General features: G+C 34.5%; 1 protein-coding gene across 6 annotated transcripts; it reads right to left on the reverse strand.

The window, feature by feature from the left end:
- Positions 1-5,399: 5,399 nt before the first annotated feature.
- On the reverse strand, positions 5,400-24,278 carry LOC114736769 (inositol hexakisphosphate and diphosphoinositol-pentakisphosphate kinase VIP2). 6 transcript variants are annotated; one of them, XM_028924639.1, is made up of 32 exons: positions 23,833-24,261; positions 23,648-23,707; positions 23,351-23,397; positions 22,747-22,830; positions 21,706-21,769; positions 20,829-20,982; positions 20,495-20,565; positions 19,918-20,022; positions 19,708-19,800; positions 19,036-19,110; positions 18,394-18,479; positions 17,133-17,339; positions 16,962-17,061; positions 16,796-16,866; positions 16,518-16,599; positions 16,121-16,279; positions 15,940-15,982; positions 14,962-15,044; positions 14,581-14,643; positions 14,418-14,492; positions 13,944-14,069; positions 13,051-13,292; positions 12,541-12,585; positions 11,104-11,170; positions 10,027-10,098; positions 9,431-9,684; positions 9,300-9,357; positions 8,656-8,823; positions 8,346-8,420; positions 7,787-7,996; positions 7,157-7,170; positions 6,494-6,752 (listed from the first exon to the last, which is right to left on the reverse strand). In XM_028924639.1, exons 1-31 carry the CDS (start codon positions 23,920-23,922, stop codon positions 7,168-7,170), a joined length of 3,132 nt encoding a protein of 1,043 aa, XP_028780472.1. In that variant the 5' UTR covers positions 23,923-24,261; the 3' UTR covers positions 6,494-6,752; positions 7,157-7,167. The 6 variants fall into 6 exon arrangements, with proteins under 6 accessions (XP_028780470.1, XP_028780469.1, XP_028780468.1 ...); XM_028924637.1 differs by lacking the exons at positions 6,494-6,752; positions 7,157-7,170 and adding an exon at positions 5,400-5,734 and having other exon boundaries at positions 23,851-24,278; XM_028924636.1 differs by lacking the exons at positions 6,494-6,752; positions 7,157-7,170 and adding an exon at positions 5,400-5,734 and having other exon boundaries at positions 7,787-7,993; positions 23,833-24,275.
- Between the last annotated feature and the right edge of the window lie 1,708 nt (positions 24,279-25,986).

The following is a 25,986-nucleotide window of genomic DNA, read 5'->3' on the forward strand; positions in this document are numbered from 1 at the left end:
CTCTACGATAGCCAAGAAGCTCACTTCATATGATCATCAAAACACCCCAAATAAAATAAACGTGCTCTCTCTCCGGCTCTGTTTCGTCTTTTCTCACTTCTTGCTTTTGCCAGCGTCTTTTCTCACTTCTAGATCCTCAAAAGTTATTTTCTTTTATCATATTACAGACTTGCCCGTAAGCTCCACGAAGTTTGAAGTAAATGCTTTTTCTTGTACGTCAATGACTACATAAAAAAACGCATATACTTCATAAAATTTATTTAGAATAAATATTATAAATAAAAATATGAGACTTATCCAACATTTCGTATTACAAACGAAAAGTGTTACTCCGGTAGGGGGAGTATAAATTAATTTATTGAATCTGCGGAAAAAAGGAATTAAAAATAGGTTTTACGTCTTTATTTTTCACAAAAGAAAAAGGACAGAAATTATCCACGGAGATCTAGAGGGTCCGTTGTCTCGTTTTCTTTCCTGCGATTTACTTGTAATTCTGAAAGTGGCAGCTTTTCGGTAAGCTTTCTGCTCACTCAGATCCACTGTACTTGTCTGGTACGATACGGTTGTTTCGGCTAAATTATTTATACAAACTACAGTTTCACTTGAGTCAATGAGAATTTAAAGTTATAGTAGTATTAAAGTATAAGCATATAATTTTACAATATTCAATATGACAAAACATGTAACAAGTCACACAATTTACAAAACATAAATAGCACTATATAACTTAATTTTGTGTATTTGTAGAGTTTAATTTTTGTGTGCAATGCGTAAAAAAAGGGAAATGATAAATAAAGAACTTGAAAAATGTAATATTCTAAATCAAGCATTTCACACTTCAAAATCTCAAAAGAGGGAGTAACATCTGATTTAGTATTTTACAAATATAGTTAAATAATTAAAATGATTTTTATATCAAAAAGTTTATTAACAAGCATAAACTAACAACGACAAGCATAAAATAACAAATGATAAAAAATATATTGACAATAACAAACTATTTATTAACAAATTATGTACTGTGAGGATAAGTAATTAACAACTAATAATAAGAAATATATTTGTAACAACAAATTTAATAGTTTTTTTTCAAATATGATACAAAGATATTTTAGCTATTTAATTATATTTATAAAATATTAATATGCTGCTAATAACAAGGATTTTTTTAAAAAAAATTCCCCAAAAAGTCTCCTATTTGGCCTTCTACCTACGGTCTTACACTCTTAGTCCCAAAGACCAAGGTGCCACTAAGTGTACGGATAAAATTCTCCCTGTCGCCACCGTACATTATTTGGCGGCAGCATCGATGCTTTTTTGTGTCTGGAACTATAAATATGTTTTTCTCCATTGTCGCGCCTTTTTTTAATTTTTTTAACTGGATAAATCATTAAGAAAATGACCAGTCCAGACCGGTTTCCCTGTTGCCTATTATGGTGCAACAATTTTTTAGGCTAAAATATATGCGCCTAGATGATATTTATATTTTATACAGCAATTATATTTTCAATCCCAGTTGCCTTCTAAGCGTGTTAATTTTTGGATATGGATGAAAATTTACTCTTAATTTTATTTATCAGGTACACTTAATATCCTGATTTTTTTAATAATGCAATTTTTTTATGATCTTTTATTAAGGTGCTATGTGCCCTTAAAAAATAAGATTGTGGTAAATGTGGACCTTTACCCTTAATTTTTTAAATAAGTATTCAATATGTCTAAAAATTTGTATAAGACTTGTAATTAGAATCAACAATAACAATGTAAAAATTAGGACATATATTTAAAGGTTGGAAGAAGTCCAACACATTCTTGTGATTCTAATATTAGAGAACGTCGTCACAAATATTGTGGAGTTTATAAATTTAAGAAGTTTCTCTTCTTAATAGACTAGTATTTTAGGATTAAGTTTTTTTTTAAAGCTTGTTAGATAAAGTGTAATTGCATCATAAAAATGATTTGGGTGTCCAATAGCAGTGAGGATTAATTATGAGGAGGCTTGATTATTATCATTATTGCGGTATATAGCGCAACTAATTGAAGAGTGGACTTGAATGGCTGATCCGTCTAAAACACAAGTATGCCATAATCAAATAATATCCTCGCTAGGTTGATATGTATATACTTGTGTGTGGGCGTAGAGGGTTCCAGGTGGGGGAAGCTCAGCCCAAGTAATTAATAATGAAGATTGCTATCGGCTTGTTTGTGCGTCACTGCAGGATCCAAGAAGGCTCTCGAATAAATCAACATGTGTTGGTTCAAGTAAAAAGGACCTGGATATCTTAAACATTATGTATTTGATTTAATATTTGGATTAGTGTGTATAGAAAAAACATTATTAGAAGAAATCCTTGCTACGGTGCCTAACAGTATCTGATAGATTAGTCTCTTACTGTCTGGGTTGAAAGATACTCTGAACAACTACAAAAAATGGCTCTCGAATATGCATGCATCCTCATTCTCAGCTATATTCATTGTTGTCCCTTGCGCGCGAAAAGTCATTCAAAATAAATGATTACTTTAGTACACTTGCCGCGTATTATTCTACGAAAAATAAAAATCTTGCAAATTATTAAATATCATGATTTTTTTAATCATTTTTTCTTAAATCTATTTCTTCCTCATGCTTATTATTTTTTAAATTAATCTATATAATTTATAAACTCATATTACTATCTTCAATTCTTAATATAAGAGGTACTTAACTAATTTGAGTATATTAAAAAATTTTGTTAGGTTAGTTATTTATAATAAATAAATATTATTTTTCTAAAATATTGTTGTTAATCATATATATTAATTAGAATTATCATTTGATAAAAATTTTAATATATACAACTATTATAAATACCAATTTTAAAAAATAAATATAAAAAATAAAATATATTAGAATCTTATATTTAAAACTAAACTAGTTTTTATGGTAAGAATAGAATGTAATATAATTTAATATTATATAAAAAATATCTGATTAATATCACGTGACATCAACTAATTATTACTCGTGTCGGCTTGTGTCTTTGGGGCCACCTTCTTGAGTGGGTTTGATAGATAAGTACAGTTTGACATCAGAATGAGACGGTATGACATGAGGGTGGTAAAGAGACCTAACAAGACAGCACCTGAGAAAGGCCAAATTATAGCTCCTAATATATTTTTTTTCAATTCTAAATATAAGACTTTTTATATTATAAAACAAGTTTTATATTACTTTCAGTTTTAGTTATAAGAGTTAGTTGACTAATTTGAGAAGATTAAGAAAGTAAATTGAGTTAGTTATTGATCCTAAATAGATGTTGTTTTTCCTAAAATATCATTACTAATCAAGTATATTGACCAGAATTATTATTGTTAGAAGGGTTACTCTAGAAAAAAAATATAAATATGAGAGACAAAATAGATTGGGATCTTATATTTAAGATCAAAATAAAAATTAAACAGGATCTTATATTAAAGATCGGAGATAGTATTTAAGATCGAAAGACTAATATCGCTGTCAACTTAACGACGCCTATACTTCTTTCAAAACGGCATCGTCCTGTCAAAATCCGGCAATTAATCAAAATCAATCATTAATTATTACGACCAATTGTTAATAACTAAAAAAAAATAGCACAAAAAAAAAGGGTCCAGAACGTATCCCCAAATTCGCTCGGACTCCATCATGTACGTAATAGACACGTATATAGAAAATATGATAGAAGGAAGTAGTATTCTTTAATTTCATATCTATAAATTTATCTAATCCATATAATAAACAATTATTGATGTTAAATATTATTTTAATAATTTTTTTTCGATTCCAGCCGTAATTTTTTATCTCTCACACTAAGGTTTGGAACGTATCCGCAAATTCGCTCGGACTCCATCGCGTAGAAAATAGACACGTGTATAATTAAAGCGTGCAAGGGTGCTTCCAAAGGACAGGGGCATGCTTCAACTCTCTTACGTCATCCTCCACCGAATTTCGTATCAACGTTTATTATTATTAACGCATAAATATTCCTTCAAATCCTCCACCTCAGCGTCACATCCCATCCCAACAACTCTTGCGGACATTCCAGAGCTTGGGAACTCAACAATTAAACGCAGTATTGGGACAATATTCGTGGAAAACTCCCTTCTTTTTTCTCCTCCCTCTTCGTTTCAATATTCGAGGTTGACATGGTAATTATCTTATGAGAAAAGCGAGATTGATTAACGCCCTTTTTCCATGAATAAAGGATGCCAATTTTAGTGGGATTACCCATGAAATTTTGATCCTTCATAGCCTCTGTTTAGCCATCGACTGTTTAGTTTTAATAATAGCCGCTCTGATTATCAATTATATATATAGATAGTTATATTGATGCTCCTACATGTTATTCTTCTGGTCCTAAATATAAGACTCATTTTATAGTGTAATTTTAGCACAGGAGGAGTAATATTTAATTTGCAGCCAGAAATCATTTGTTTTATTATATTAAACAGGATTTGCCTTTTTTTCCTCAACTATAACAAACTTGTAAATATTTTTAATGCTTTGTTTCAATCGTATTATGTCTTGTAATCGCAAATATTTTATCTCCTCATCTTTCATGTTCAGCTAAACTGCGCCATACACCCACTGTGAACATCTTTTTACTTAAACCCAAGATAAATATTTAACTATAATGAATAAATAATGTTTTCACTTTCAAAAACTTAGCAAAATAATACTTTAGCTGGAAAAAAAGGCAACGAATTTACCGCGAACATACAACCAGAAATGATATATACCATACGTGCATGAAGTCAACATAAAGGTTATTAGATTTTAGAAGCCGTCTGGTTTTAGTGTGAAATGCACATATCATTAAAGTTGCATTCTTATGGTGTCCCAATCCCTCCTCTTTCTTTCACAAAAAAAAAAAACAAAATAAAGCACAGAGCAAAAGTGATCCTCTTAAAGTTACTCCTTCAATCTAATCATTTTTCACGTTTCTCTCACAAAGTTCAGAGCCTAATCAATCAATTTGCATGTTTATTTTTTTTTTTCACCTGAAATTGAGAAATTATTTCGATAGCAGCATAGTTACGGCATTAGTTTATTTTTGCCCGAGTGGTAATAATTAACTGGAATTTATCTTCTGGATGGATTGTCAAAATTTGTCAATGGCAATTACCATAGTGCACGAACGGATACCAAAGGCAGGGACAACTAGGTCTAGGAATAACGAAGCATATTTTCGTTGGAAAAAAATAGAAGAAAAATCTCACATTAAAAATTTTATTAATGAGAAACACTCGATAAATTGTTATAAACAGAAAGTACTGATGTTTTGCAAATTTTGTATGCACAGAGTGTCGGAATTCTAATTTAGGTCATCCTTATTGATGAAATTTTTCATGGGAGCCTTTTCCATGATTTTTTTTTCTAAAATATTTAATAGTTCTATTAGGATATGGACTTTTGACATGATGAGGCTCCAATGTGATGGGGCTAATACGTGCACGCCAAGAAGATGGACACCTATTGCTTTACCTGTAGTCGTCTTTTGTTGGCTTTATTTCCCATTTCATAAAGAGAAAAAGTCGCTAAAGCAAGAGTTGAAAAGGGAAACAAGTGAAGTATCCAGAAGTCTCGAGGAATGAAAGGGAAAGCGGAAGTCACCAGTTACCACCAAAATCTCAAAAGGATCCTCATTACAGGGGAATTGCGTTTCCTTGTTTTCAGTGGTACCGTGGTCCCCACTTCGTAACTTTTTGTTTTTTCCTGGACCCCAAAATCAATTAGCGCGTGAATTAATTAAATTTATGTACTCCTTCTGTCATTAATAGAATCTAATCATTGAGTTAATTTTGATCTTAAATATAAGACTTATTTCTTATATTTATCATTTTTTTTAAATTATCTTTATAGATACTCCTTCAACCATAATCAAGTAGAAAAGGGAGGGAGTGTATTAATAAAGATGATTACGTTGTTTTAGAAAAAACATGTTACATTTCTTATAATTAACTAACTTACCTAATTTTCTTAATCTAATCAATTTAGTTAAATAGATCTTATATTAAAGACCAGAAGAGTATCACAAATTAGACTATTCATAAACTCGGAGTAAAATGACTCATTCTGTGGACTTTATGCAACACGGTGAGAACCACACTTTCTTATCGCAAAACACACACACACAGGCTCCAATGGCTTCAGTCTATCAAGAACGATAGCACAACAGTGGGGATACAATTTTATTTTAATTTTTTAGTATTTATTTATTTTTAGTTACGTACATTACCCGCACATGTTACTCTTATTTGGAAAATGTTATATTTTAATTTAAACTTAAAATCTAATTAAGATTAATATACTCTTTAATCGCTCAAGTTAAATTTATCTTTATTGTGGTTTTAGTTCTTCAAGTTTCAAATCATAAATTTTAACCTATCAAAGACAAAATGGTGCAAGTCCTTATTGAATTATAAGGACTAATATTTTAAATAAAAAGAAATTTGAGAAATCAAAATGAAAACAAGAACAAACTAAAAATTATATTAACCCATCTAATTATAAGGATGTAAAAATTTTAGACCTCAGTTTGTTTCCGGTAAATGCTGGGACTTGCAAAAACATTCATAATGTCCCCGCCATCTTGATGACATGGGTTCCAATTAAGGCGGAAACGATCCATTTTCCCACATCTTCCGGTTGGTGGCAGCGCTGTGTGTGTTTAGTGTGTGGACGCGTGTGTAGACGGACAGAGAGTTTTCGGGCGGAATGGCAACACTAAGACCCTGTCATGCACAAGGGTCCAGACGACCCAACACGAGTACAGGATCCATCTGGGGCCCATGGCCCAGTGAGCATACAAGGATCTAGAAGGAAGAGTCAGAGAGCGCGACGTAAGACCTGGAAGCTGAGGGAATTGGAGGATTCTATATAATAAGACAAATACGGTTATGAGTGGGGGGTGTGATAAGCATTTTGGAATCTCTTCGTCTGTGGTTCTCTCTCCCTGGCTCTTTCTCCATTCTGCATTTCCGTTCTGCGTTTGTTATCATTCTCTTATATTTCTTGCATTGTTTCTTTCTGATGAATGCCGATATGATGATTATGGCTGAGATGTATGTTGAGCTCAAACATTAATAGAAGTTTTATCTTCTGCTATTCGAATACTTCTTTGTGATCATAACAGACCCACGCACAACTCACTGGAAAGTAAAAGATGGTGAATTCAAGGCATCAAAATCTAAGAATCAAAGACTAATGTCACAAAAATTATCAAAACTATCAGTGGATACATCCCAATGCAGATCATTGAAATGACCTTCAAGTTCTGTAGCTTTTCTCTTCAGACTGTATGCATGATCGGTTGATAATTAAATATGGCGATGAGAGAGAAAATAGTAGCTTAGCGGGAATGATAATTTGTATGATTTTATTTCCACATCGAAGGAGTAAAAGCAGAAATAAATACGAAAATTTGAAGTCTGGCTAGAGAGGAGTATTAAGAAAACTATATAATCACAAGATTAGCGTTACGCCGAAATGATGCATTGATAGAATTTAATTTCAGCAAAGACAATTGATTTCTTTCCATAAAACGTGCACTTCTCCAATTTTGATTTCTATTCAAATTTAACGTCTCAGACCCTCGCCGCAAAAAAAAGGGCGAACATTCAGAAATTGTAAAATTAAAAGAGTAGATAAAAGGGGTTTCTTTTTTTTTTTTTACTTTTTTTGGAGGAGGGTTCGTTGGATGAGAAATAATCCAAGTAGCTACTTGCCATTAGAGTTGGCATGCTTGTGGAAAGGCCAGAAATTTACCAGGCGCTCAAGCACGCTCTTAGGAAAATAGGTCGGGAACTCAGCAGGTGTTTCTGGGGGAGGAAAGTCTTCTGCAGGCATAGCAAAAGGACGAAACATCTTCTCCACTTTTTCTAACGACGGAAATGATCCTACTTCTTGCAGCCTTTCAGGACCCATAATGGGTAAGGTGTGCTCTTGATGCAATGAAGTTGCTTCACTATCATTCTTCTGTCAAACATAAAATACACACTTAGTTCTTTACCCAAAAAACGAGTTAACTGAAACACTAGCTTGCCATGGAGGCGCAAGATATTTGCTGATATTCCACATATCAGGAAACGTTAATGGATAAATTAATCTCTCTCGTTAAAGCTTATAGAAGTGATTCTAGTCTCATAAAAAGCTTTTGGTCAAATAGTTTCATAAAAGCTTCGGACAAATGGCACCGTAAGCATCCTGAAAACTTCACCATTTTTTTCATTGCATACCGCGCAAAGGTAACAGCGAACGAAAGGAATTCAAACCATTCCTTCATAACTCATATTTTTGGCAAACTATATTGACTGGCGATCATTACCTCCAAGGGGGATAAATCCGCACCGCGACTGAAGGTCAGCTCCATGCGAAACCTTTTTGGGTCGTCTAAAGCCACCTGCAGTTTCACAGGCAAAAAGTTGAATATAAGAACAATGATAAACATGGCAACCAACGCCCAGCACATCAAATAAAAGCCCTGACAGTTGTGGCCGTCAAAGGAATAGGGAAATAATGAGTCAAATTATCAAGTAATAGAATGTAGAGCATTAAGGAACCATATCTATATTCTAACAGAAAAAAAAAAATTTGGGAAAAAAAAAACTGACGGGGAAATGCCTAAAATGACCCACCTCTGTGTTCTCGAACAGCCTCAGCACAATGTAGCTCATATAGTCAAGCTCCCTCGTTTTACAAAGGCGCTCTAGCGCATTAAGGCAAACCAGACTATCTTCACCTTGAAGAGATTCATCCAAATTACAGTAACGAATTACATTCATGAGAGAATGTATATGTGATTCCTGCCAATAAAAATAATTGCGGGAAAAAGTCCAAGAATCAGAATAGAACAATTTTGTTCCGAAAAAAAGAGAAAAATTACACACTGTCAGTTGGTACGCATGAATTTACAGAGATGTTAATGGGTAAGCTCTATATATAATTTGACTATATGTAAAATTTGTTCTGATGTATCTTCGGTTCCCCCCCCCCCTCTGTTTTAATACGATGTTATATAAGAAATCAGTACAACATATGGTATCATTTGAATTTATAATATCAAAACAAAATATTGAATTTATAAGCGAGATTAAAGTTGACGACCAAGTATTTCACCCAAAAAAAAGACAGCCAATTAATAATGGCACGGAACAATTAATAAAGTCAAGGTCATGACGGATCTCTTACACCAAATGGGAAATACAGTGTAAAGAATCTCAGTTTTTAACAATCCAGTCCATGCCATCATGATGCCAAAATAATGCGATAAAGCACTCACTGATGTGAAGTACAGTCTTGTTCGCACATGGCGCTCAGGTGTCTTCACATTGGCATACCTGATGGGAAATAAGATAATTAAAACACAACATAATAATAATGCATAAAATCAAATTGTGTTCTGATACTCACTTTGGATCTAAACGATATTTTGTCTCTTTATCATCATCATCATCTTGATCCAATGAAATATCACTGAAAGTGGCGGATCTTCTTGGCTCATCATTCTTATTTAAAAGCTTTGAATTGGACTCCGTGTCATCCTGTTCAGTTTTTAAGGCCGACGAGACATGGTCTTGGTTACTCTTTAACTCGGCAACGCTAATTGCTTCCTCACGAGTGTTCCTCAAGTCGATTAAAATTTTCCCCAACAAACGGCGTGCAATCTGAATTGAAACAGCACAAATCAGTGTAATTAGGGTGCTACAATTACAAAAAAAACACGTAGAAAAAGTGCTACTAATTGAGTGCTGATAAACTGAAGCAATATCCAGTTATGCAACTCAAGACAAAATGTTACATACGGACCTCCCATTTCATAAGTAATTGTGTGTTACTTCTTTGAGGAATTAAAACATAGTATTTGCCCAAATCAGAAGCAATCACGAGGGTTAACATCACAATTATTATAGTTGAAAGCCAACTTTGTGCGAGGACACGATAAGGAAATGGAGAAAAGATTTATAATATAAAAAGGCAATTTGTGATGTCTTACAGCAGGGTTATACCTTGGAGCCAATTTTTAACTTCTGCTTTGGATTAATTCCATATTCATTTGGAATAACACCATCAGCAAGTGCCTGCAAACAAAATAACACCATCAGTGAGACAAAAAGTGAGCATTATTTTATAGCTGTTCATTTTCTACGGGGGACCACTTTCAGAAACAGCTTGATCAGTTTTTCCGTTTTCATGGAAAGAAAAATATACATACTACGTGTGTGTGTGTAAATATTTACCTGAAAACATAGTTCAGAATTTGCAGGAGACAGACTTGCAAAGAAGTCTATAGTTTTGTTTTAGAAAGGATATGTTGCAAAGATCAGTGCCCTAACTTGGACGTTGAGCAAGAAGTCTATAGTTTTGTTTTGGGAGAATTACAATGAGGTTCTAAGGAAGGAAAATAATTACAAAACAAGTTCTAGAAGTTGTCATTTCCTGCGCTAAAAGTTGTCATTACAAGCTGTTTAGGTTATTATTGGGATTTTCTAAAAATTATTTTCCTTCATCAGGACCTCATTGTAATTCTCCCTTTTGTTTTAGAAAGGATATGAGTGCAGCACAAAAAATAATCAAACATTCATGTTTTAAGTAGGAGAATGATTGAATGAAAAAAAGGAGAATAATGAAGATTTGGTAGTATGGGATAATAAGCCCCACATTGAGCAGCATGTGATGTTTAATAGGATATTTAAATAGGTTAGTTCTCCCACCTCAACAGTTAACTTCTGGGTAAGGTTTCCTATCTAACTTAGACACCCATCAAATGGTATTAAAGTTAGATTGTTGACAGTTTCGAGGAGGGTTCTAATTAGTAGGAGGCTAAGCAAAGTGTCATGAATGCAGCCACTAGGATGTCGACTTCTCATGAGAGCAAGACTTGGTAGTACAAGGTACTAAGTTCCACATTGAGCAGTATGAGATGCCCAATTGGGTACCTCAGTGGCTTAATTTTCCTACCTAAACAACTAGCTTTTTGGGGTAGGATTTCCTATTCCACTTAGGTGGCCCATTAGACAAGAAACTTGTAATCCAATAAATTAACTTTGAAAAGCATTGAAAAATCGTAATGCGCTTTTATATACCTGAGCAACTTTGAAAAGCTCATCCAGTCCTTCCAAGTTAAGATGAGCATTGTGCAAGAGATCATACCTGTAGGGTATAAATGTAAGTCAATCTTGTGACTGGTAGAAGAAAAATATAGAACTAAAGAATTTCAAAACACCAAACTTGTCTTCTAACACATAAGATTGCAGATTAGTTTAATCAGTATATTTCATGATAGGCAGTAAGAGACATAAATGTAGAATAGTTTAATAATTCTTCAACCTACGCTCATTCCTTCATCCAACTTTACGGTGACCAATGGTTACTTATTTGAATGGTCCCAATGATTTTGATTTTGAAGATTCTTAGAGGTCAATATATGGGTTAAATCCTAAGGTGTCAATTTTCCCTTAGATTATTCCACTTTGTTTTCAAATCTCTGACAAGCTTTGGTTGCACTCAATGCTTGCAGCAAATGTCGCTAATGAGGATAAGATAGCTTTAGCAAAAGTACGCCCTTGTTCCCTGTTGGCTTCGAACCAGAACCAGATAACATGAAAGAAGAAGAGCCGATCTGATTAAGCCACAAGCATGGCCCCTCTATGATAGATAGTCATCTCGGCTAGTGTCTCACACTGAGCAAGAGTCAGAAGAACAAAGAATAAAATACAGATTTCTTCCTTATGCGAATGACTAATTCAGATGTTCCAGTGGATAAATTCTTGAGGTTTGTATATCTGAAGGGTGATGAATAGAGAAGAAGCAGAAGCTAAGTGAATTATCTTTGAAAATTTGATTGTAAATCTGCCTGATCTGTTTGACCATCTATTCTTTCTAAGTACATATCCTTCAATCATTTCATTTGTAAAATCCTCCCAGGAGTGGGAAAGCTAGTCAGAGAATGAGCTGCGGAAAAACCTTAGTAGAAGTTTTAGTTGAGCTTAGAAACCGTAGCATCAAAGCTGCTTTGCGTACCTTGATTTTGAAAAGTGAAAATCCCACCAAGTTCAAGAGAACTGGATGTCAGACAGGAGTTTAAATCACAATGACTAGAATCTCTTCTCTATCCTCTACTTTCACTGTAACCACTTTAAGCTGAAAATCTAATGGCCTGAATGTCAGCCTCGGACCAAAGGGGGAAAAACTCAGATCAAGTCAACTGTGTCTTTAAGCATAGTTCATCTCTGCTTCATATTCTAGCATCTAGTCCACTGAATCTTAGATCCAATCAGCTGAATATTTCTCACGAAACAAAGTTTTCTGATTTAAGATATGTTTCAAGTCCTCATATCCGTTCATACACATTATTATTAGTATCACAATGTTTTAAAAATTAAAATTAAATATAAGTTTGCATTAAAACCTATTTAATAACTTCCTTGAACATTATCACGATACTTTCTGTTCAGATTACACTCAGACAGTGAGAAAATTAGCAGAGAATAATGAATCATAAACTTCTATGAGATACTTACTTGCAAGAATCATAAACATCAGGAATTTGAGTAATATCGTAGCGGCTGCAAGAAAACACAACATCAGTGTGTCTGCAAACCCTTTTTCCCCGCATAAAAAAAATAAAATCATCAACGTGCATCGGCAACCCATATAACAATTGTTTTCCTCTTGCTAAAAAATTACAACAAAGCATAAGGAGTAATAGGAGAGAAAATTAATTTATGAGATGAATTCAATAGTAGATGTATTTAACCCCACACCTCCTCTTGTGGGTTCTATACCCACAAAGAACAAAGTGGGTGTGTGTGAAGTGTGGTCCCCCCCATGCAAGGGGTATTAACGAGTTTTGAACCTACAAATGACTAGATTTTAGAAACTCCATATGCGACATTTTCTGTTCATTTAGGTGATTTAAATATTAAAATACATTAGTAGCATTCCTTATCTTAGTTCTGTAAGTCTCTAGAATCAGAAAGAACATACAGAAGAAGGAGAACAAATTTGAACAAAATATAGCTAATACATACTCCTTCCGTTCATTATACAAGTCCCTTTCAAGCTTTTTCCAGCGGGCATACATCAGAAGGAAACCCTCACTTCCACAAGGTAATCCAGCAGCTATGCGATCAATGTCAATATTTGTCTTGCCAAGTGCCTTTGCTTGGTCGTAAGGAGGAATTACATCATATGAGCTTCTTTCTGTAAGTTTCTCATCTTCATCCATAGCAAGTAGTCTTACTTGTTCAGTGACCTTCTTGGTCAATTTCACCTGAACAAGAGATACATTGGAATTACATAAGAATGATGATAATAATTTCAAATTATGCATATCACCAGCCTATCTCTAGACATATTCACCAGAATAGATTATTATCTACGGAAGGTGGAAACCTATGATCTATAATTTAGAAACAATGTTATATTGAAAGATAGTAGACTTCAAATAATAGCATGTAAGTCTTCCCTCAACTTAAGTTAATTTTCTATAATCATGACTAAATTTACCTCGATAACTTCATGTGCAGCCTAATAGTCACTATACATTTGACTTGAACATGGTCAAATTGAGATCCTTATTTCTCCCTTTGTTTCTCGGACAAAAACTCATACATATCCCCTTGTTGCAGATCACACAGATTCGAGGCACCACTCCCATATCCTCTTGTTAAGGTCAATATATGACTCTCACCCAACGGATTCAATAGCTCCATTATCTGCCTCGCTTTCAATGCAAATTAATTTCCCAAATCCCTATGATATGCGCTTCATATGATCTTGGGAAAATTCCATTTACAGTGATTGAAAAAATAAACTAAAATCAATTTCTGTTCCTTGACGTGGTTATTTTGCACTCCATTCCATGTTCTCAAAACAAGAGGCCCAAACTACTATAATGCGTTGCTATATTTCACAACATTACCAGCTTGACAAGTAATTCTGATGCTTTGGGCGGCAATCCTACTCCATCTTTCATCCAAGGAAATTCAGATGATCCATTGCTATGAGCCATCTTTGGACTAGAGGTAATGATCTCATTCAACCGAGCCTACAAAGAATCCAAAAGAAAAAAAGAAAAGAAAAATAAGTAGCATAGAAAATAGTGTACCTGTGCCCTAAAAAGTAAGAGAAAAAGCTTCTGGGGGGCATATGAGAATAAGGTCATAACTATTAGCAATTCGGACTCGCCATTTTGGACGGTGGATGGCACAGTTATTCTCAAGTTAATATATTATTAACTTGAGGCCAAGAACCAATTTGTTGGCGTAGTTATACAGGTGTTCCCTTTATCCTAAGATTTTTTTGTATAATAAAGGGACTCCAGTTGAAGTTTGTTACTTTAGATACTAAAATTCCTATAACATAGACGAAGGAAAATTATAAACAGATTACTAACCTTGGCTTCTTCCATTTCAATACTGGCATTGTCAAGTCCATCCAACATGGAGGAGTCTTTGCTAACAAGGGAAACCTTCAAGATAGGTAAGCATCTCAGTCGGAAAAAAGATAAAAGTCCAACCCAAAGAACAGGCCAAACACTTCAGGAAAAGAACACAAACCAGGATTGGTGTTAGCTGCCCTTCTAAGTCAAGTAAACCTTTGGCAAATGCTGCAGCAGACATCTGTTGAAAAAGGCATTTTTTTTTAAAAAAGGACTAATTATACCAAATGGAGGAGAAATTAACTAAGTTCTAGTAGATAGTTGTTTCCCATATTTTTGTTTTTTACAACTTTAGTTAAGATTCTGATTCTCTCAAGTCTTTATTTTCTCACATTTGTCATTTTTAATGCCTTATTTAGCTCCTCACCTCTTCCCATGAATATAACTCGAGACTTTCTAATCTGAATTTCTTCAAAAATAAATAAATAGACCGAAAAAAGCAAGTAAGCCAGTAATCCTTTAAATTGGAGATGGGGGGTGCAAACAACAAGGATTATACCTGCACTCGACCCTCATCAGAGCTGTAAATCTTTAGATCATGTCGATATGTACTATGGAGTCGAAGAAGACCTGTACCTTCCCCTGCATTTATCAAAGAACACAAGATGACGTTTTTTTTTTTAACAAAATACAATCAGATATTATTGTAGTCAGTTGACTCTGTAATATTTGCAGTTACTAGCTTACCCTAGAAAATACGCATAGAATCAGCAATTTAATCCCTTTAACTTGGCTATCTGTCTCCTACTATTCAGTATGATTCTTGTATAAATACTACTAGCTAAGTCAAAACATTCTTTTTGACATTCGTTGTTGCAGTATTAGAGCTTGGTTCTCAATAATATTGCTTTCTTATCATTAGCCAATATAATTCTTGGCATTTACATCCAGTTCCAGATCTGGGTTGCATTTCTTGCACTGTTCCAGATAAGTCTGTGGCTTTCTTTGCCATTTTGATCCTCATTCCTTCAACTAAACACCCGAACAACCCCAGAAACCACCTCAGACTTGCTTGATAGGTAAACCCAGGTGACAAAGTCTACTCTGGCAATCTCTCTGCGACAAATCGCACACGCCAACTCAAGAGAGTGGGTGAGACCACCACTCTACAATGGTCAAGCCAAAATATGTCGCTGGCCTCTTTCCTATGCCCCTGCCATGTTTGAGCTGTTTGACACCCGCCAAAACCACCAAATCATCTGTGATCGTGTTGCCATGATTGCTAAGTATTTAGGACTTTCTTGAGGGTGTTAGGTCTAGGGATATGCTATGACATAAGCAGTATTATGATAGATTCCATTGGTTGTTCAGTTGAGTTCCAACTTTTAGTTCAGTTATATAGTCCTGCAGATCATCCTTTTATTATGATACTGAAGTAAGAAAATTAGTGTTGTTGTGAATGCTTCTCACTATTGCACATTAGCTCCTCTTCCCATATAGCGTCATTAAATCCTAAAAAGAAAGACATTCAAATAACCTGGATACATATTATTCCGAAAAAATCTTCCCAGTTCTTCAGCCTGCAGAAAGAAAATAGTAATTAGAAAAATGCCATTGAATATTATGAGTTCATGTTCAACCTCAACAATAACGGAATTATAGGAGTAAGTCCAATTATAACTTGGCAAAAACTGTTTAATATTCCTGCAGATCAGAACCTGCTTTCTGCCAGCATGTGTCAGAACACCACCATATTTAAGAACCATCAAAGCTTCAACAGGTCGTTCTTCTTCACCTTCACCACTGCTTTTGGCAACTTTGACCCACTTTAGTGGCTTTAGCTGAACTTTCCTATATATGCCAGAGAAATGGCCCCCCTGATATCATTGAGAAAATAAGGGAAAGTGAAAAAAGAAATAAAAAGAGACAATAGTCTGGACAAATCATTTACATTGGATTGGTGAATTTTATCCAACATCCGAAATTCAAGGTCAATCAAAGAGAAGTACATCAATCCATTAAATTTGGAAGGATGACTAAATTTATGACCCAGAGTAAGGCTTATAATAGGAAATAAATAACATAGGGAAAAACATTGTCAAGAGAATTAATAACCTCCTCAAGTACTGCTTTAACTTGACGAAGCTTTTCAGCATGCTCAATATCTTCGGCCTCGCTATCACTTTCTCGATCTAGTCTATACAATGCATATAACTGTGACTAATCCAAAACTCTTGTGAAAATATAGATTGATTAAAAAAGTGACAGCTTCTATTAATCATAAAAAGAAAGAAAAAAAGCACATAACAGCTGGAGTGTCAAACTTCAATATTAGTTATTTGATGAGAGGCAAGATCTCTTAAGCAAAGAAAAAGTAATCACCATAAATGTACCTAGTTCGAGGCACTAGCATTCGAGTGGCATCTAACAGATCTTGCAGCTGGATTGCACTTTTAAGTTTTGTCTGCAAATAATGGACTATTGGATCAAGAATAAAGTATCAATAAATCCAGTGACTTAAGAGTATTATGAACGCACCAGAAGAAAAGAAAGTACTACCTCTGATCTAGGTCGTCCTCCATTGTATTTCAACATTATATTTAGCAGCTTTTCCTCGGTAACTTTCAGCTTCACCTTCTGTTTAGGAGTTCTATCGCCACTGCCAGAACAAGAGTGAATAAAGAACATGGCATTTACCTAATATAACTAATCCAGGGAAAAGGCACATACTGACGAATAACAGCAATTACACAACGCAGTTCTTCAGATTGTCCAAAGGTCCCTATAATACCACTACCCTGACGAGTTAATCCCTCAGAAGGTTGAACTGGTTCATTTAATTTCCATGGTAAAGTTGGTGGAATTGCTGATGAAAGATGAGGTGCTTTTTCATCTAGGAACATCTTCCGCAGCACACATGCAGCATCATCATAATACCTTCAGTAGCAGCAATGAAGACAAAGTGTAAGAGTCATTGAGCAAAAACGGGTGAAAGCAGATATTCATCAGAACATATATATTAAATAAGGGAAATGACTAAAAAAAAAATACTTGTTGAATTTCAAAAGGACAAATAGATGATTTTGACAGATTTTGACATGTCAAAACCATTACAAGAATAGTCAGTATCACCTATTTGTCATTTTGAAATTCAATAGGTATTTTTTTTTTGTCATTTTCCCTATAATGAGTATTTTCAAAAAAGCAGAACATTTTTCATAAATTGGATTTGTTTCATCTAATTTCCCCCCTATCCTACAGTATTGACATTTTAAGAGTTTCAAATTTTTGTCATAAACAGTCTTTAACGTGACTTTTTAAGATTAAAATTTATTATCATAGAACAGGTTGAGAAATTAAGATTTTTTTTCTTTGAATGACTATTATCCAGTTATATCGTAATGGGGGCAACTAAACACTATAGATAATATGCAACTTAAGCGTAAAGTAACACATGTACTTTGTCTATACATAAATGTGACTGAAATACAAAAACTATAAGTTAAAGGAACCAATGATTATATTCCCTATAAACTTCTTTATCATTCTTTTCCCATGAACTTACTGAATGTAATTGATGCTTGAAAATTTGAATTGACAAAACATTCAACATCCCTCAATGTTGAAATATATACTGCTTTAATATTTGGCTGTGACACATAGGCTTTCTTTTTATCAAAATATTATTCATCTGAAAGCACCATACACAAATTGCCGTAACATCCAAATTCAGTGACACCAGTCGCAACAGTTTTAGACGAGAGAATGACCATCCACTTATTAGTTATAAAGGCAACTGGTACAAAGTGAACAAGTCACGGACCAGGTTGGATCACATAGCGCAGTTCATAGAGTTTAAGGCCCAAATAACATTTGTTAAAATGGTTAAAGGGTCATCTTTTATGGAACGCTTATAACTACAAATGTATTTTCAACTATCCTTCCAAATCCAATATCAAAAGTTTGAAACAATGTGATCACAGAAATTTACTTGTGTGAGTTCTTAACGAAACTCCATCCATTCACATCACATACATATGATCGTCCCTCACATCTCAAGAGATCAAACCCACAAACCTGCAAGCAGTCAGAAAAACTTAAGGTGGGACATGAAGTATATCACACACTAAACCATCATGATGATAATTCTGCAGCAAGACAGATTTAATTAAACTGAACATGAAATACGCAGTGAATTATACTTCAGAAGAATAGGTTAAGGAGATACAATATATCCAATTGAATCTACTGCAACAATCACAAGTTCGTTTTAAATATATAAAATATTCCATGATAGGACTTGTTAACAAAGATAGGTCAAAGCATTTTGAGCATAACCTAAGCTGCTGATGAAATTTCAGTTAGAAGGCAAAAGTGCAAGACCATGATAAAAGAGCATGCCACAGCTAAGCTAAAACCTCCTTTCAGGTGAAAAGAAAAATTTAGATGACCATTGGGAAGATTCAATAGAAGCTCAACTAACTATAGGATAACTGGTCAATCTAAGTCTAGAGAGAATAAATCTAACAAGATAGGAAGACGCCAGTTTAAACAAATGTTTCAGTAGTAATGACATATAAAAAGAAAAAGGAATCTTTGTACGGCAAGCAGTCACCACATCCACATAACATACCGCTTGTCGGAATGCAACGCAAACCTCTCTTGCCATTTGCTTTTCAGCAGGTGTCAGTAACACAGGATACCTAACCTGCCAAAAGTTTATGGACATGGGTCAACAATCCATGCGTGCTTTGGAATGGTATAAGCTTTTTTAATTGTCAGCCAACCCAAAATATATTAAAATATGTTCTTCTATTAAATGCAGGGAATATTATTTAAAAAAAAAAAATTAACAAGGCATTGGGATGGAATTCAGATCGAACAGTGTTTAAAATAAATTAGTAATATTGAACAGTCAGGGGAAAGATGAAAAGACAATATAAGAGAAAGGTTCGGTCAAGAAGAGTTTTGCACAAAATCTGAAATAATGTAATTAATATATGTAAACCAAGCAGTTCAGTAACAGTAAAATCATTACACACACACACATATCCTTTTTCAACAAAAAGCTTTAGAGTTGCAAAACATTAACCGTGAGAATGATAAGGTGGCCCCTTACCCCGCTGGGGTTTTTTTTTTTTGGGGGGGGGGGTCTGGGCCTAGATGAAGCATTGACTGCTAATCCACATAATTACTAGCCAATAATACCAAAAGGAGCAAAGAGCAAGTAAAACTTTTTAACAAAAATGCAGGTCACAAATAAATATAAGGGAGAAGGGACTAGAATATCTGGCATGATACTTACTTCCTTCCCATCAGGATTTCTCATAACAACTCCATCAACAACAGGAGACTTCCTTGCCTCAGCATGAGCATATTCTGGGCCTACTGTATACACCTGTAATTGTTTAAAAATTATAACAAGACTAAATAAATGTTAAAAAATATCCAAATGACATGAATAACATGAACTCCTCTAGGGAGAAAAGGCAACATAAACTTCAAGGTCCCAGACCTTAACATCTGTCCCTCCAGTTGGCATAAATTCCTCATATATGTAGGAGCCTTCACGCCTCACTCTTCTCACCTCTGGATGGAATTCACTGGATCGGTTGCCAACCTAAGGTTGTATAGAAGTGGGAGGGGGAAAAAAAAAAAGTTGCTCATAAGACTTGATGAAAAAGCATGTCAATGAGTCAACTCCTCCAAAAACATATGATTCTAGGAGAAAGCAGAGGAAAGGTTTGATTCATATCTCTCAAAAAACATTTATACTTGCTGACTATCCAACTACAAGTCTACAACATATTATATATTGATTCAAGACCAAAAAGAGCCTCCAACCAAGTTTAACTTGCGTGCTTAATCATAAAGTACCAGACTTACAAGCATTTTTTTTTGAAGACTTACAAGCATTTGAACGAATAAAAACCAATATTTTTATAATTTATACCACAGAATCCAAATAACACATCCCAACAACAACAGTTTTAATGACCCCTATGGAATTTAATGCTCTCCACGTCCATTCACGCTACAATAATAGTAAGCCTTCTAGATTAAGGAGCCCAATATATCATCCTCAAGCTTACCTTCCTAAATAATTCCTTCATACCTCCACCTGCTGAACTGGGATAGTATATCATGATACTATGGTTATCACCTTAAAAAAGCAGAAAGATTAGAGTTAATACCCTTTTTCAGAAAATGTATTTCAAAATGCAGAAGCATCTCAACAAAAGTCATGATACGTAGTAGTTGTTTTGTGAAGCAGACTTTTCAATGAAACAAATACATTTGCCTTCAAAAGTTCAAGAACATGTTAAAGATGCTCTTGGAACACTGACAGACATCATTTATTGACCTAAATCTGAACAACTAGCAACAAAAAAGAGCTTCACCCTTAAATACAAGAAACTAACTCACCATTAACAGGCTTTTCCACAAAAGGCTTCCAAAATCGCATACCATTAACCTCAACAAAATCTTCTTCCTCGATAAAATAATCCAGCTCTTGATACGGGAATTCCCTATTTACAAGAGCATATCTTGGGACAGGGATTCCAAATAATTCAAGATGCTTGAACCAAAAAATTGAATATCAGTAAAATCACCATATATCAGAAAACAAATAACGTTGAGCATTGACACTAATTAAGCGTAACATAGAAGAATGATTGTCAGTTTAGATATACAAAAGTTTGGGCAGAGAGCAGGTATTCAAACACACTGTTAGACATAAGAACAACTGAGTTATTCATGGCTTGAGTAGGAATTCAGATGAATCACGCAGCATCAGATCCGGCCTTAATTTTAAATATCAGCAGGCCTCTGTAGAGCAAAAGTCAAAAATAAGCCCTGTTATCTCCTAATGGTGTCTCTTATTTTTTCCCCTAAAACCTGGCATCAAATAAATTTAGAAGTGAACGAACTCTACTGTACAGATTCAACAAGACAATAAAATATGTACATTGCCATAGCTATGCTTTATTCTCTCATCAAAATTGTATGAACCAGAGTTATCATTTTACTACTATATAGTGTGAAGGACCAGCCGATTCAACTTTATGAATTATTACAACTTGATGCCCCCTCATAGTCTTCTGGATTTGAAATTTGGACAAAGGGGAAGCTCATAATATCTTGTGTTGAAACTTAATTTTGAAAAAGTAGGGAACGAGAAGACAGTCAAATGGGTAAACAGCCATAAATTATTTTTATAATCTCAAATTAGATATCACAACAATAGAGAAGCTTGAGAAACAGAACTGAACCACAGAAGAGTGAAACTTATCCAACTTACCTTATAAACCTTACGTCGATCATGAAGAAGGTGCTGATGTTCCAGGTCATTTACTAAAAAAGGCCTAGATCAAAGAGCATAAGCATTTTCAGATCCATAAACCTTTTCAAGTAAATATTTGAAATGCAAATACAATATAATCATAACAAAATAACATAGTAAAAAAGATAAAGATTAAAATGAGTTACTTCTATCCAGCATATACATCCAGTGTCAACAATGTGCAAAAACTAAAATTTTGAAGAAAACAGACGAGCTTAATTTACAGGGATATTGAGCAAAAACCTAATGATTAAACAGTCTTGACAATTTTTGGTCCAAAAAACGAGTCAAATCACTCGAATAAGAAGTTTGACTCAGTGTGGCCAACAGAGATTTCTTGCTTTTACTTGATCAAGAAAAATTAATAATTGTGTCAGATCCTTGCACTCAAACTTGGGAAGACACAGCCAGAAAGATAAGAAAGTCAAACCAAAAATAACTGATTGATAATAACGAATGGAGAATTCACAATCATCCTAGCATTCAGAATCCAACTTCCACAACAATCACTTTTACTTATCTGCAAGAATGCAACCCAACAGAAACATAACTGAATCTGCATAGGAAGCCAGGAATCAGACCTTATGCTTCAAGCTACACTAAGAATTTTATGGACAGAGAGACTGCCTATCTGATCACAATGTTCAAAGACTATCACAATGCATTATATTTTCGATAGAACAGAGAACAAAATATCTAGCGGAAGACTCGGAAGAAACCGCTTATCACCATAATATACAATCCACACTCCTTTCGATCAGTCATCTTCATATCACAATTGTTAAGAGAGGTTTTCTTCTAGAAGGTCAAGGAAATAGCATACAAGTAAGCACAGTCAATGTTATCTTTTATCATACCAAGCGTAGTTGACAATGGGCACGAAAGTATCCCAGAGCATCCTAAAAGTCCCAATCTCAAAAGAGTATACACGGTAAAGAGACTAATGAATGCTAAAAAGATGTGACAAATAAAAGATACTTGGAAATTGTAAAAGCTTACTTCCTTAAAGCAACGTACGCCTCAGCCTTTTCAAGGGGATATCCAGAGGAATGGAAAGCAATCAGACAGTCGCATACTGGCCAGCTGAGATAGACAAAAATTCAAACTTATGTCACCCAAGCAATGCAACTCTAGACACATGTAGACTTTATGATAATGACATTTTCAGCTACGGCTCTCATGTTCCAAACTTCATATATCGCAAACCCTCCCCAACAATCCCTAGTTCATGATACAAATTATGAGAACCGAATTCAGTAAAGAGGACAAGGAAATTTAAACAGGAGCTGTGATGTGACATCGGCCCTAGCTAGCCATTACTTCATATCCGAATTGAAAGAATTAAGCCAGGGTTGATGAGTTTCTGCACCATGAAGCAGAAGGATCACAAATCCTGATTGCTGATTGCTGATTGAGGAATGAGTATCCCCTTTTAATGCATTGGTCTAGAAAGAGAAGTAAACGAGAAATAACATTGTTCACAGCTAATAGAATAAAAAAAACACAAAACAAGTAACAGATTAAATGCATGCCAAAATTATAAACCAAAACTGTACTGCATGATTAACAGTTCAGGAAGTTCCATCTTATTGAATCAACATACCTCTCTATTGGATCCTCCAGGATGACCTTATCTCCAAAATATATGATCTACAAAAAATACGAAGACGACACCATTATAATTAAAAAGAACAAATAAAGTGGACGAGCTCCGCCTCCAAAAAAAATATATGAGATGAGATACACAGATTCTAGACCGTGAAGAAGAAAAAATAAGCAGCATCGGCTGCATATTTATTGCATTTGGCCAAAAAAAAAAGTGGAGTAATCAGTTTGTTGTTTTTAGTATACTCATGTACCAATAACTACATTCAAACTCAGCACATTTATTACCGACTACCTCAAATTCACCAAACGCTTGCAACCTCTCGAGAATCTGCCACATAGGCGCCGAGAAAGCCTGCAATACAAAACAGGCTCATCAATGAGGATCGGAACATAGCCACAGAATAACATAATTTTCAACTCAAGGCGAGTCTCTGTTTTCGAAACACAAGAGAACAGGAGTGAACGCGAAGAGATAACCTCGGGGCCATATTTCACCTTCTTTTCCATTACGCAAACTCCAACCGTTATCTTCCTCCCAGAACCTATCATCTCTCCCTTCTCCCCCATCCTGCTCTCAGACTCCTTTGAACTCCACTCTAAACGCCGAACAAAATACCTGCCACTCTGATCCAGCGGCCAGAACGCAAACACGCAAAACTCACCACCAGCACAGCCAAACCTCTACGCATTCCAGAAGCGAAATGCACACATACGTAGAGAGAGATGAGTCTTGAAGATGCACAGAAGAAGAAAGAAAACCTGCAAATATGGCGAAACTGAAAAGGAAAACCAGGCCAAATACTGCCAGCCGCCGACTCAAATAGACAAAATACCAGAGTATGGAATTGGAAAGAGAACGAAAAGTGCTTATAAAGCAAGTAACGGCACAACTCAGGCCTCGTGGATAACAGCCACTGAGATGCGTAATGGTATAATAATCCGGAAGAAAAAAACAAAAAATTTCATGTGCATGCGGCTCGTTTAGAAATTCATTTCTGTGATTCTGGAATATACAGTTGAGAAGAATGTGGTAAACTTTTGGCTGAAATAAGAGGTGGCAAAAGTTTTTTTTATTAATAAATCAAAATTCTCGGATTCCTCAACTCGGATCCGAGTGATCCAACTTTGACTTATTATATTAGCTGTCTCTATCTCTCTCTCTCTCACAGTGAAACGTAATGCGCGGCTATTAGGTAATGGTCAATTTGGGTATCCTGATGACTTGAACATCCGTTATTTAGGTTAATTGAAGTCACGCGATGAATGTGATCTGTCGGTCCCTTTCGAATTTTGAGCATTAGCGAGACAAACGTTACACGTAATTTTTTAGGTCCGAGGTTATCATAAATAAATAGCATTTCTGTGCTCTTAACTATTTTTTTAAATTGAGTAGGGAATAGTATTATCCTGTTGCTGGTTAACTGCACGATCTCTGTTTCGACTGGTTGGTATATTAATTATTAATATTTAATATTATTCAACGTAGTTAATTCATAGCAGAATCTTGTAGGCTACTCGTTTTAGTGTACTGTATCTTTGTGGTTGAAAACTGTATCTAAAGTTTATTCTCTCCAAATAGGACGGAAAAGGCACTCATTTTGCCTTTTTTGTTTTTGGGTGGGGGGGGGGGGGACAGTAATGACTCATGAGCATTGATTATTAAAAACAAAATGATTATGAACATAATGACCTTTAGAAGAATGAAATTTTATTAACTTTGGGTGAAGTTAAACAAAACAAAAATGTTATTATCTACTTTTGAAATATTAGCTTTTAATTTTATGCTATGCCAGTAAAACTAATTTACTATTTTCATATTACTATTTTATGCTATGCCAGTAAAACAAGGTTTTATGTTAGAATATAATTTATCAGCACAAAAATTCAAGTTTTATAAAGCGGAATACAATGTTGAAATAAAAAAGAAAAAGAGAAAATTAAGAATAAATGAAGCAAACCCAGAAAAAGTATTCGCGTAATATACGGATCTTTTTTTTTTTTTTGGTCAGAAGCGTAATATACAGATCAAGAACAACGGAAATTCTGACTTGTGGAATAGACCAGATTCAGGGAACTTAGTCCACGAATTATGATTGTGGGTAATAATGGTCCCTGGCCGCTTTTTGACCACATAAATAGTTTTATAAGAGGATAAAGGAAACAAATGGCGAAATGCGAATGAAAACAAATATCATTTAAAGCCGGGCAGGATAGGCCAAAAAAGCATGAAGAATTATTAGGCGCACAGTATGCCCCCCATAGTCAACTTCAAAACTCATGAAAAAATTGAGAAATTAATAGTACCACTTTCGGTATTTAATATAAAACCTTATATTTAACTTTTATTTTGATTCTAAATATAAGACTCTAATCCATTTTATCTTTCATATTTATACATTTTTTCTAAAATAATCCTTCTAACAATAGTAGTTCTAGCTAATATACTTGATTAGTAAGAATATTTTAAGAAAGACAACATATATTTATTACAAATAACTAACTTAATTTTTTCTTAATCTCTTCAAATTAGTCAACTAGCTTTTATAATTAGGACCGGAGATAGTATTATTTTTAAATTGTTCATAAGCTATCAAGAGGGTTATTCTTTTCATGGTTCATAAGTATTGTGAT

This window comes from Neltuma alba, unplaced genomic scaffold (genome assembly GCF_004799145.2).
Source record: "Neltuma alba isolate B1F8T4 unplaced genomic scaffold, ASM479914v2 tig00013372_pilon, whole genome shotgun sequence".
Taxonomy (NCBI): domain Eukaryota; kingdom Viridiplantae; phylum Streptophyta; class Magnoliopsida; order Fabales; family Fabaceae; genus Neltuma; species Neltuma alba.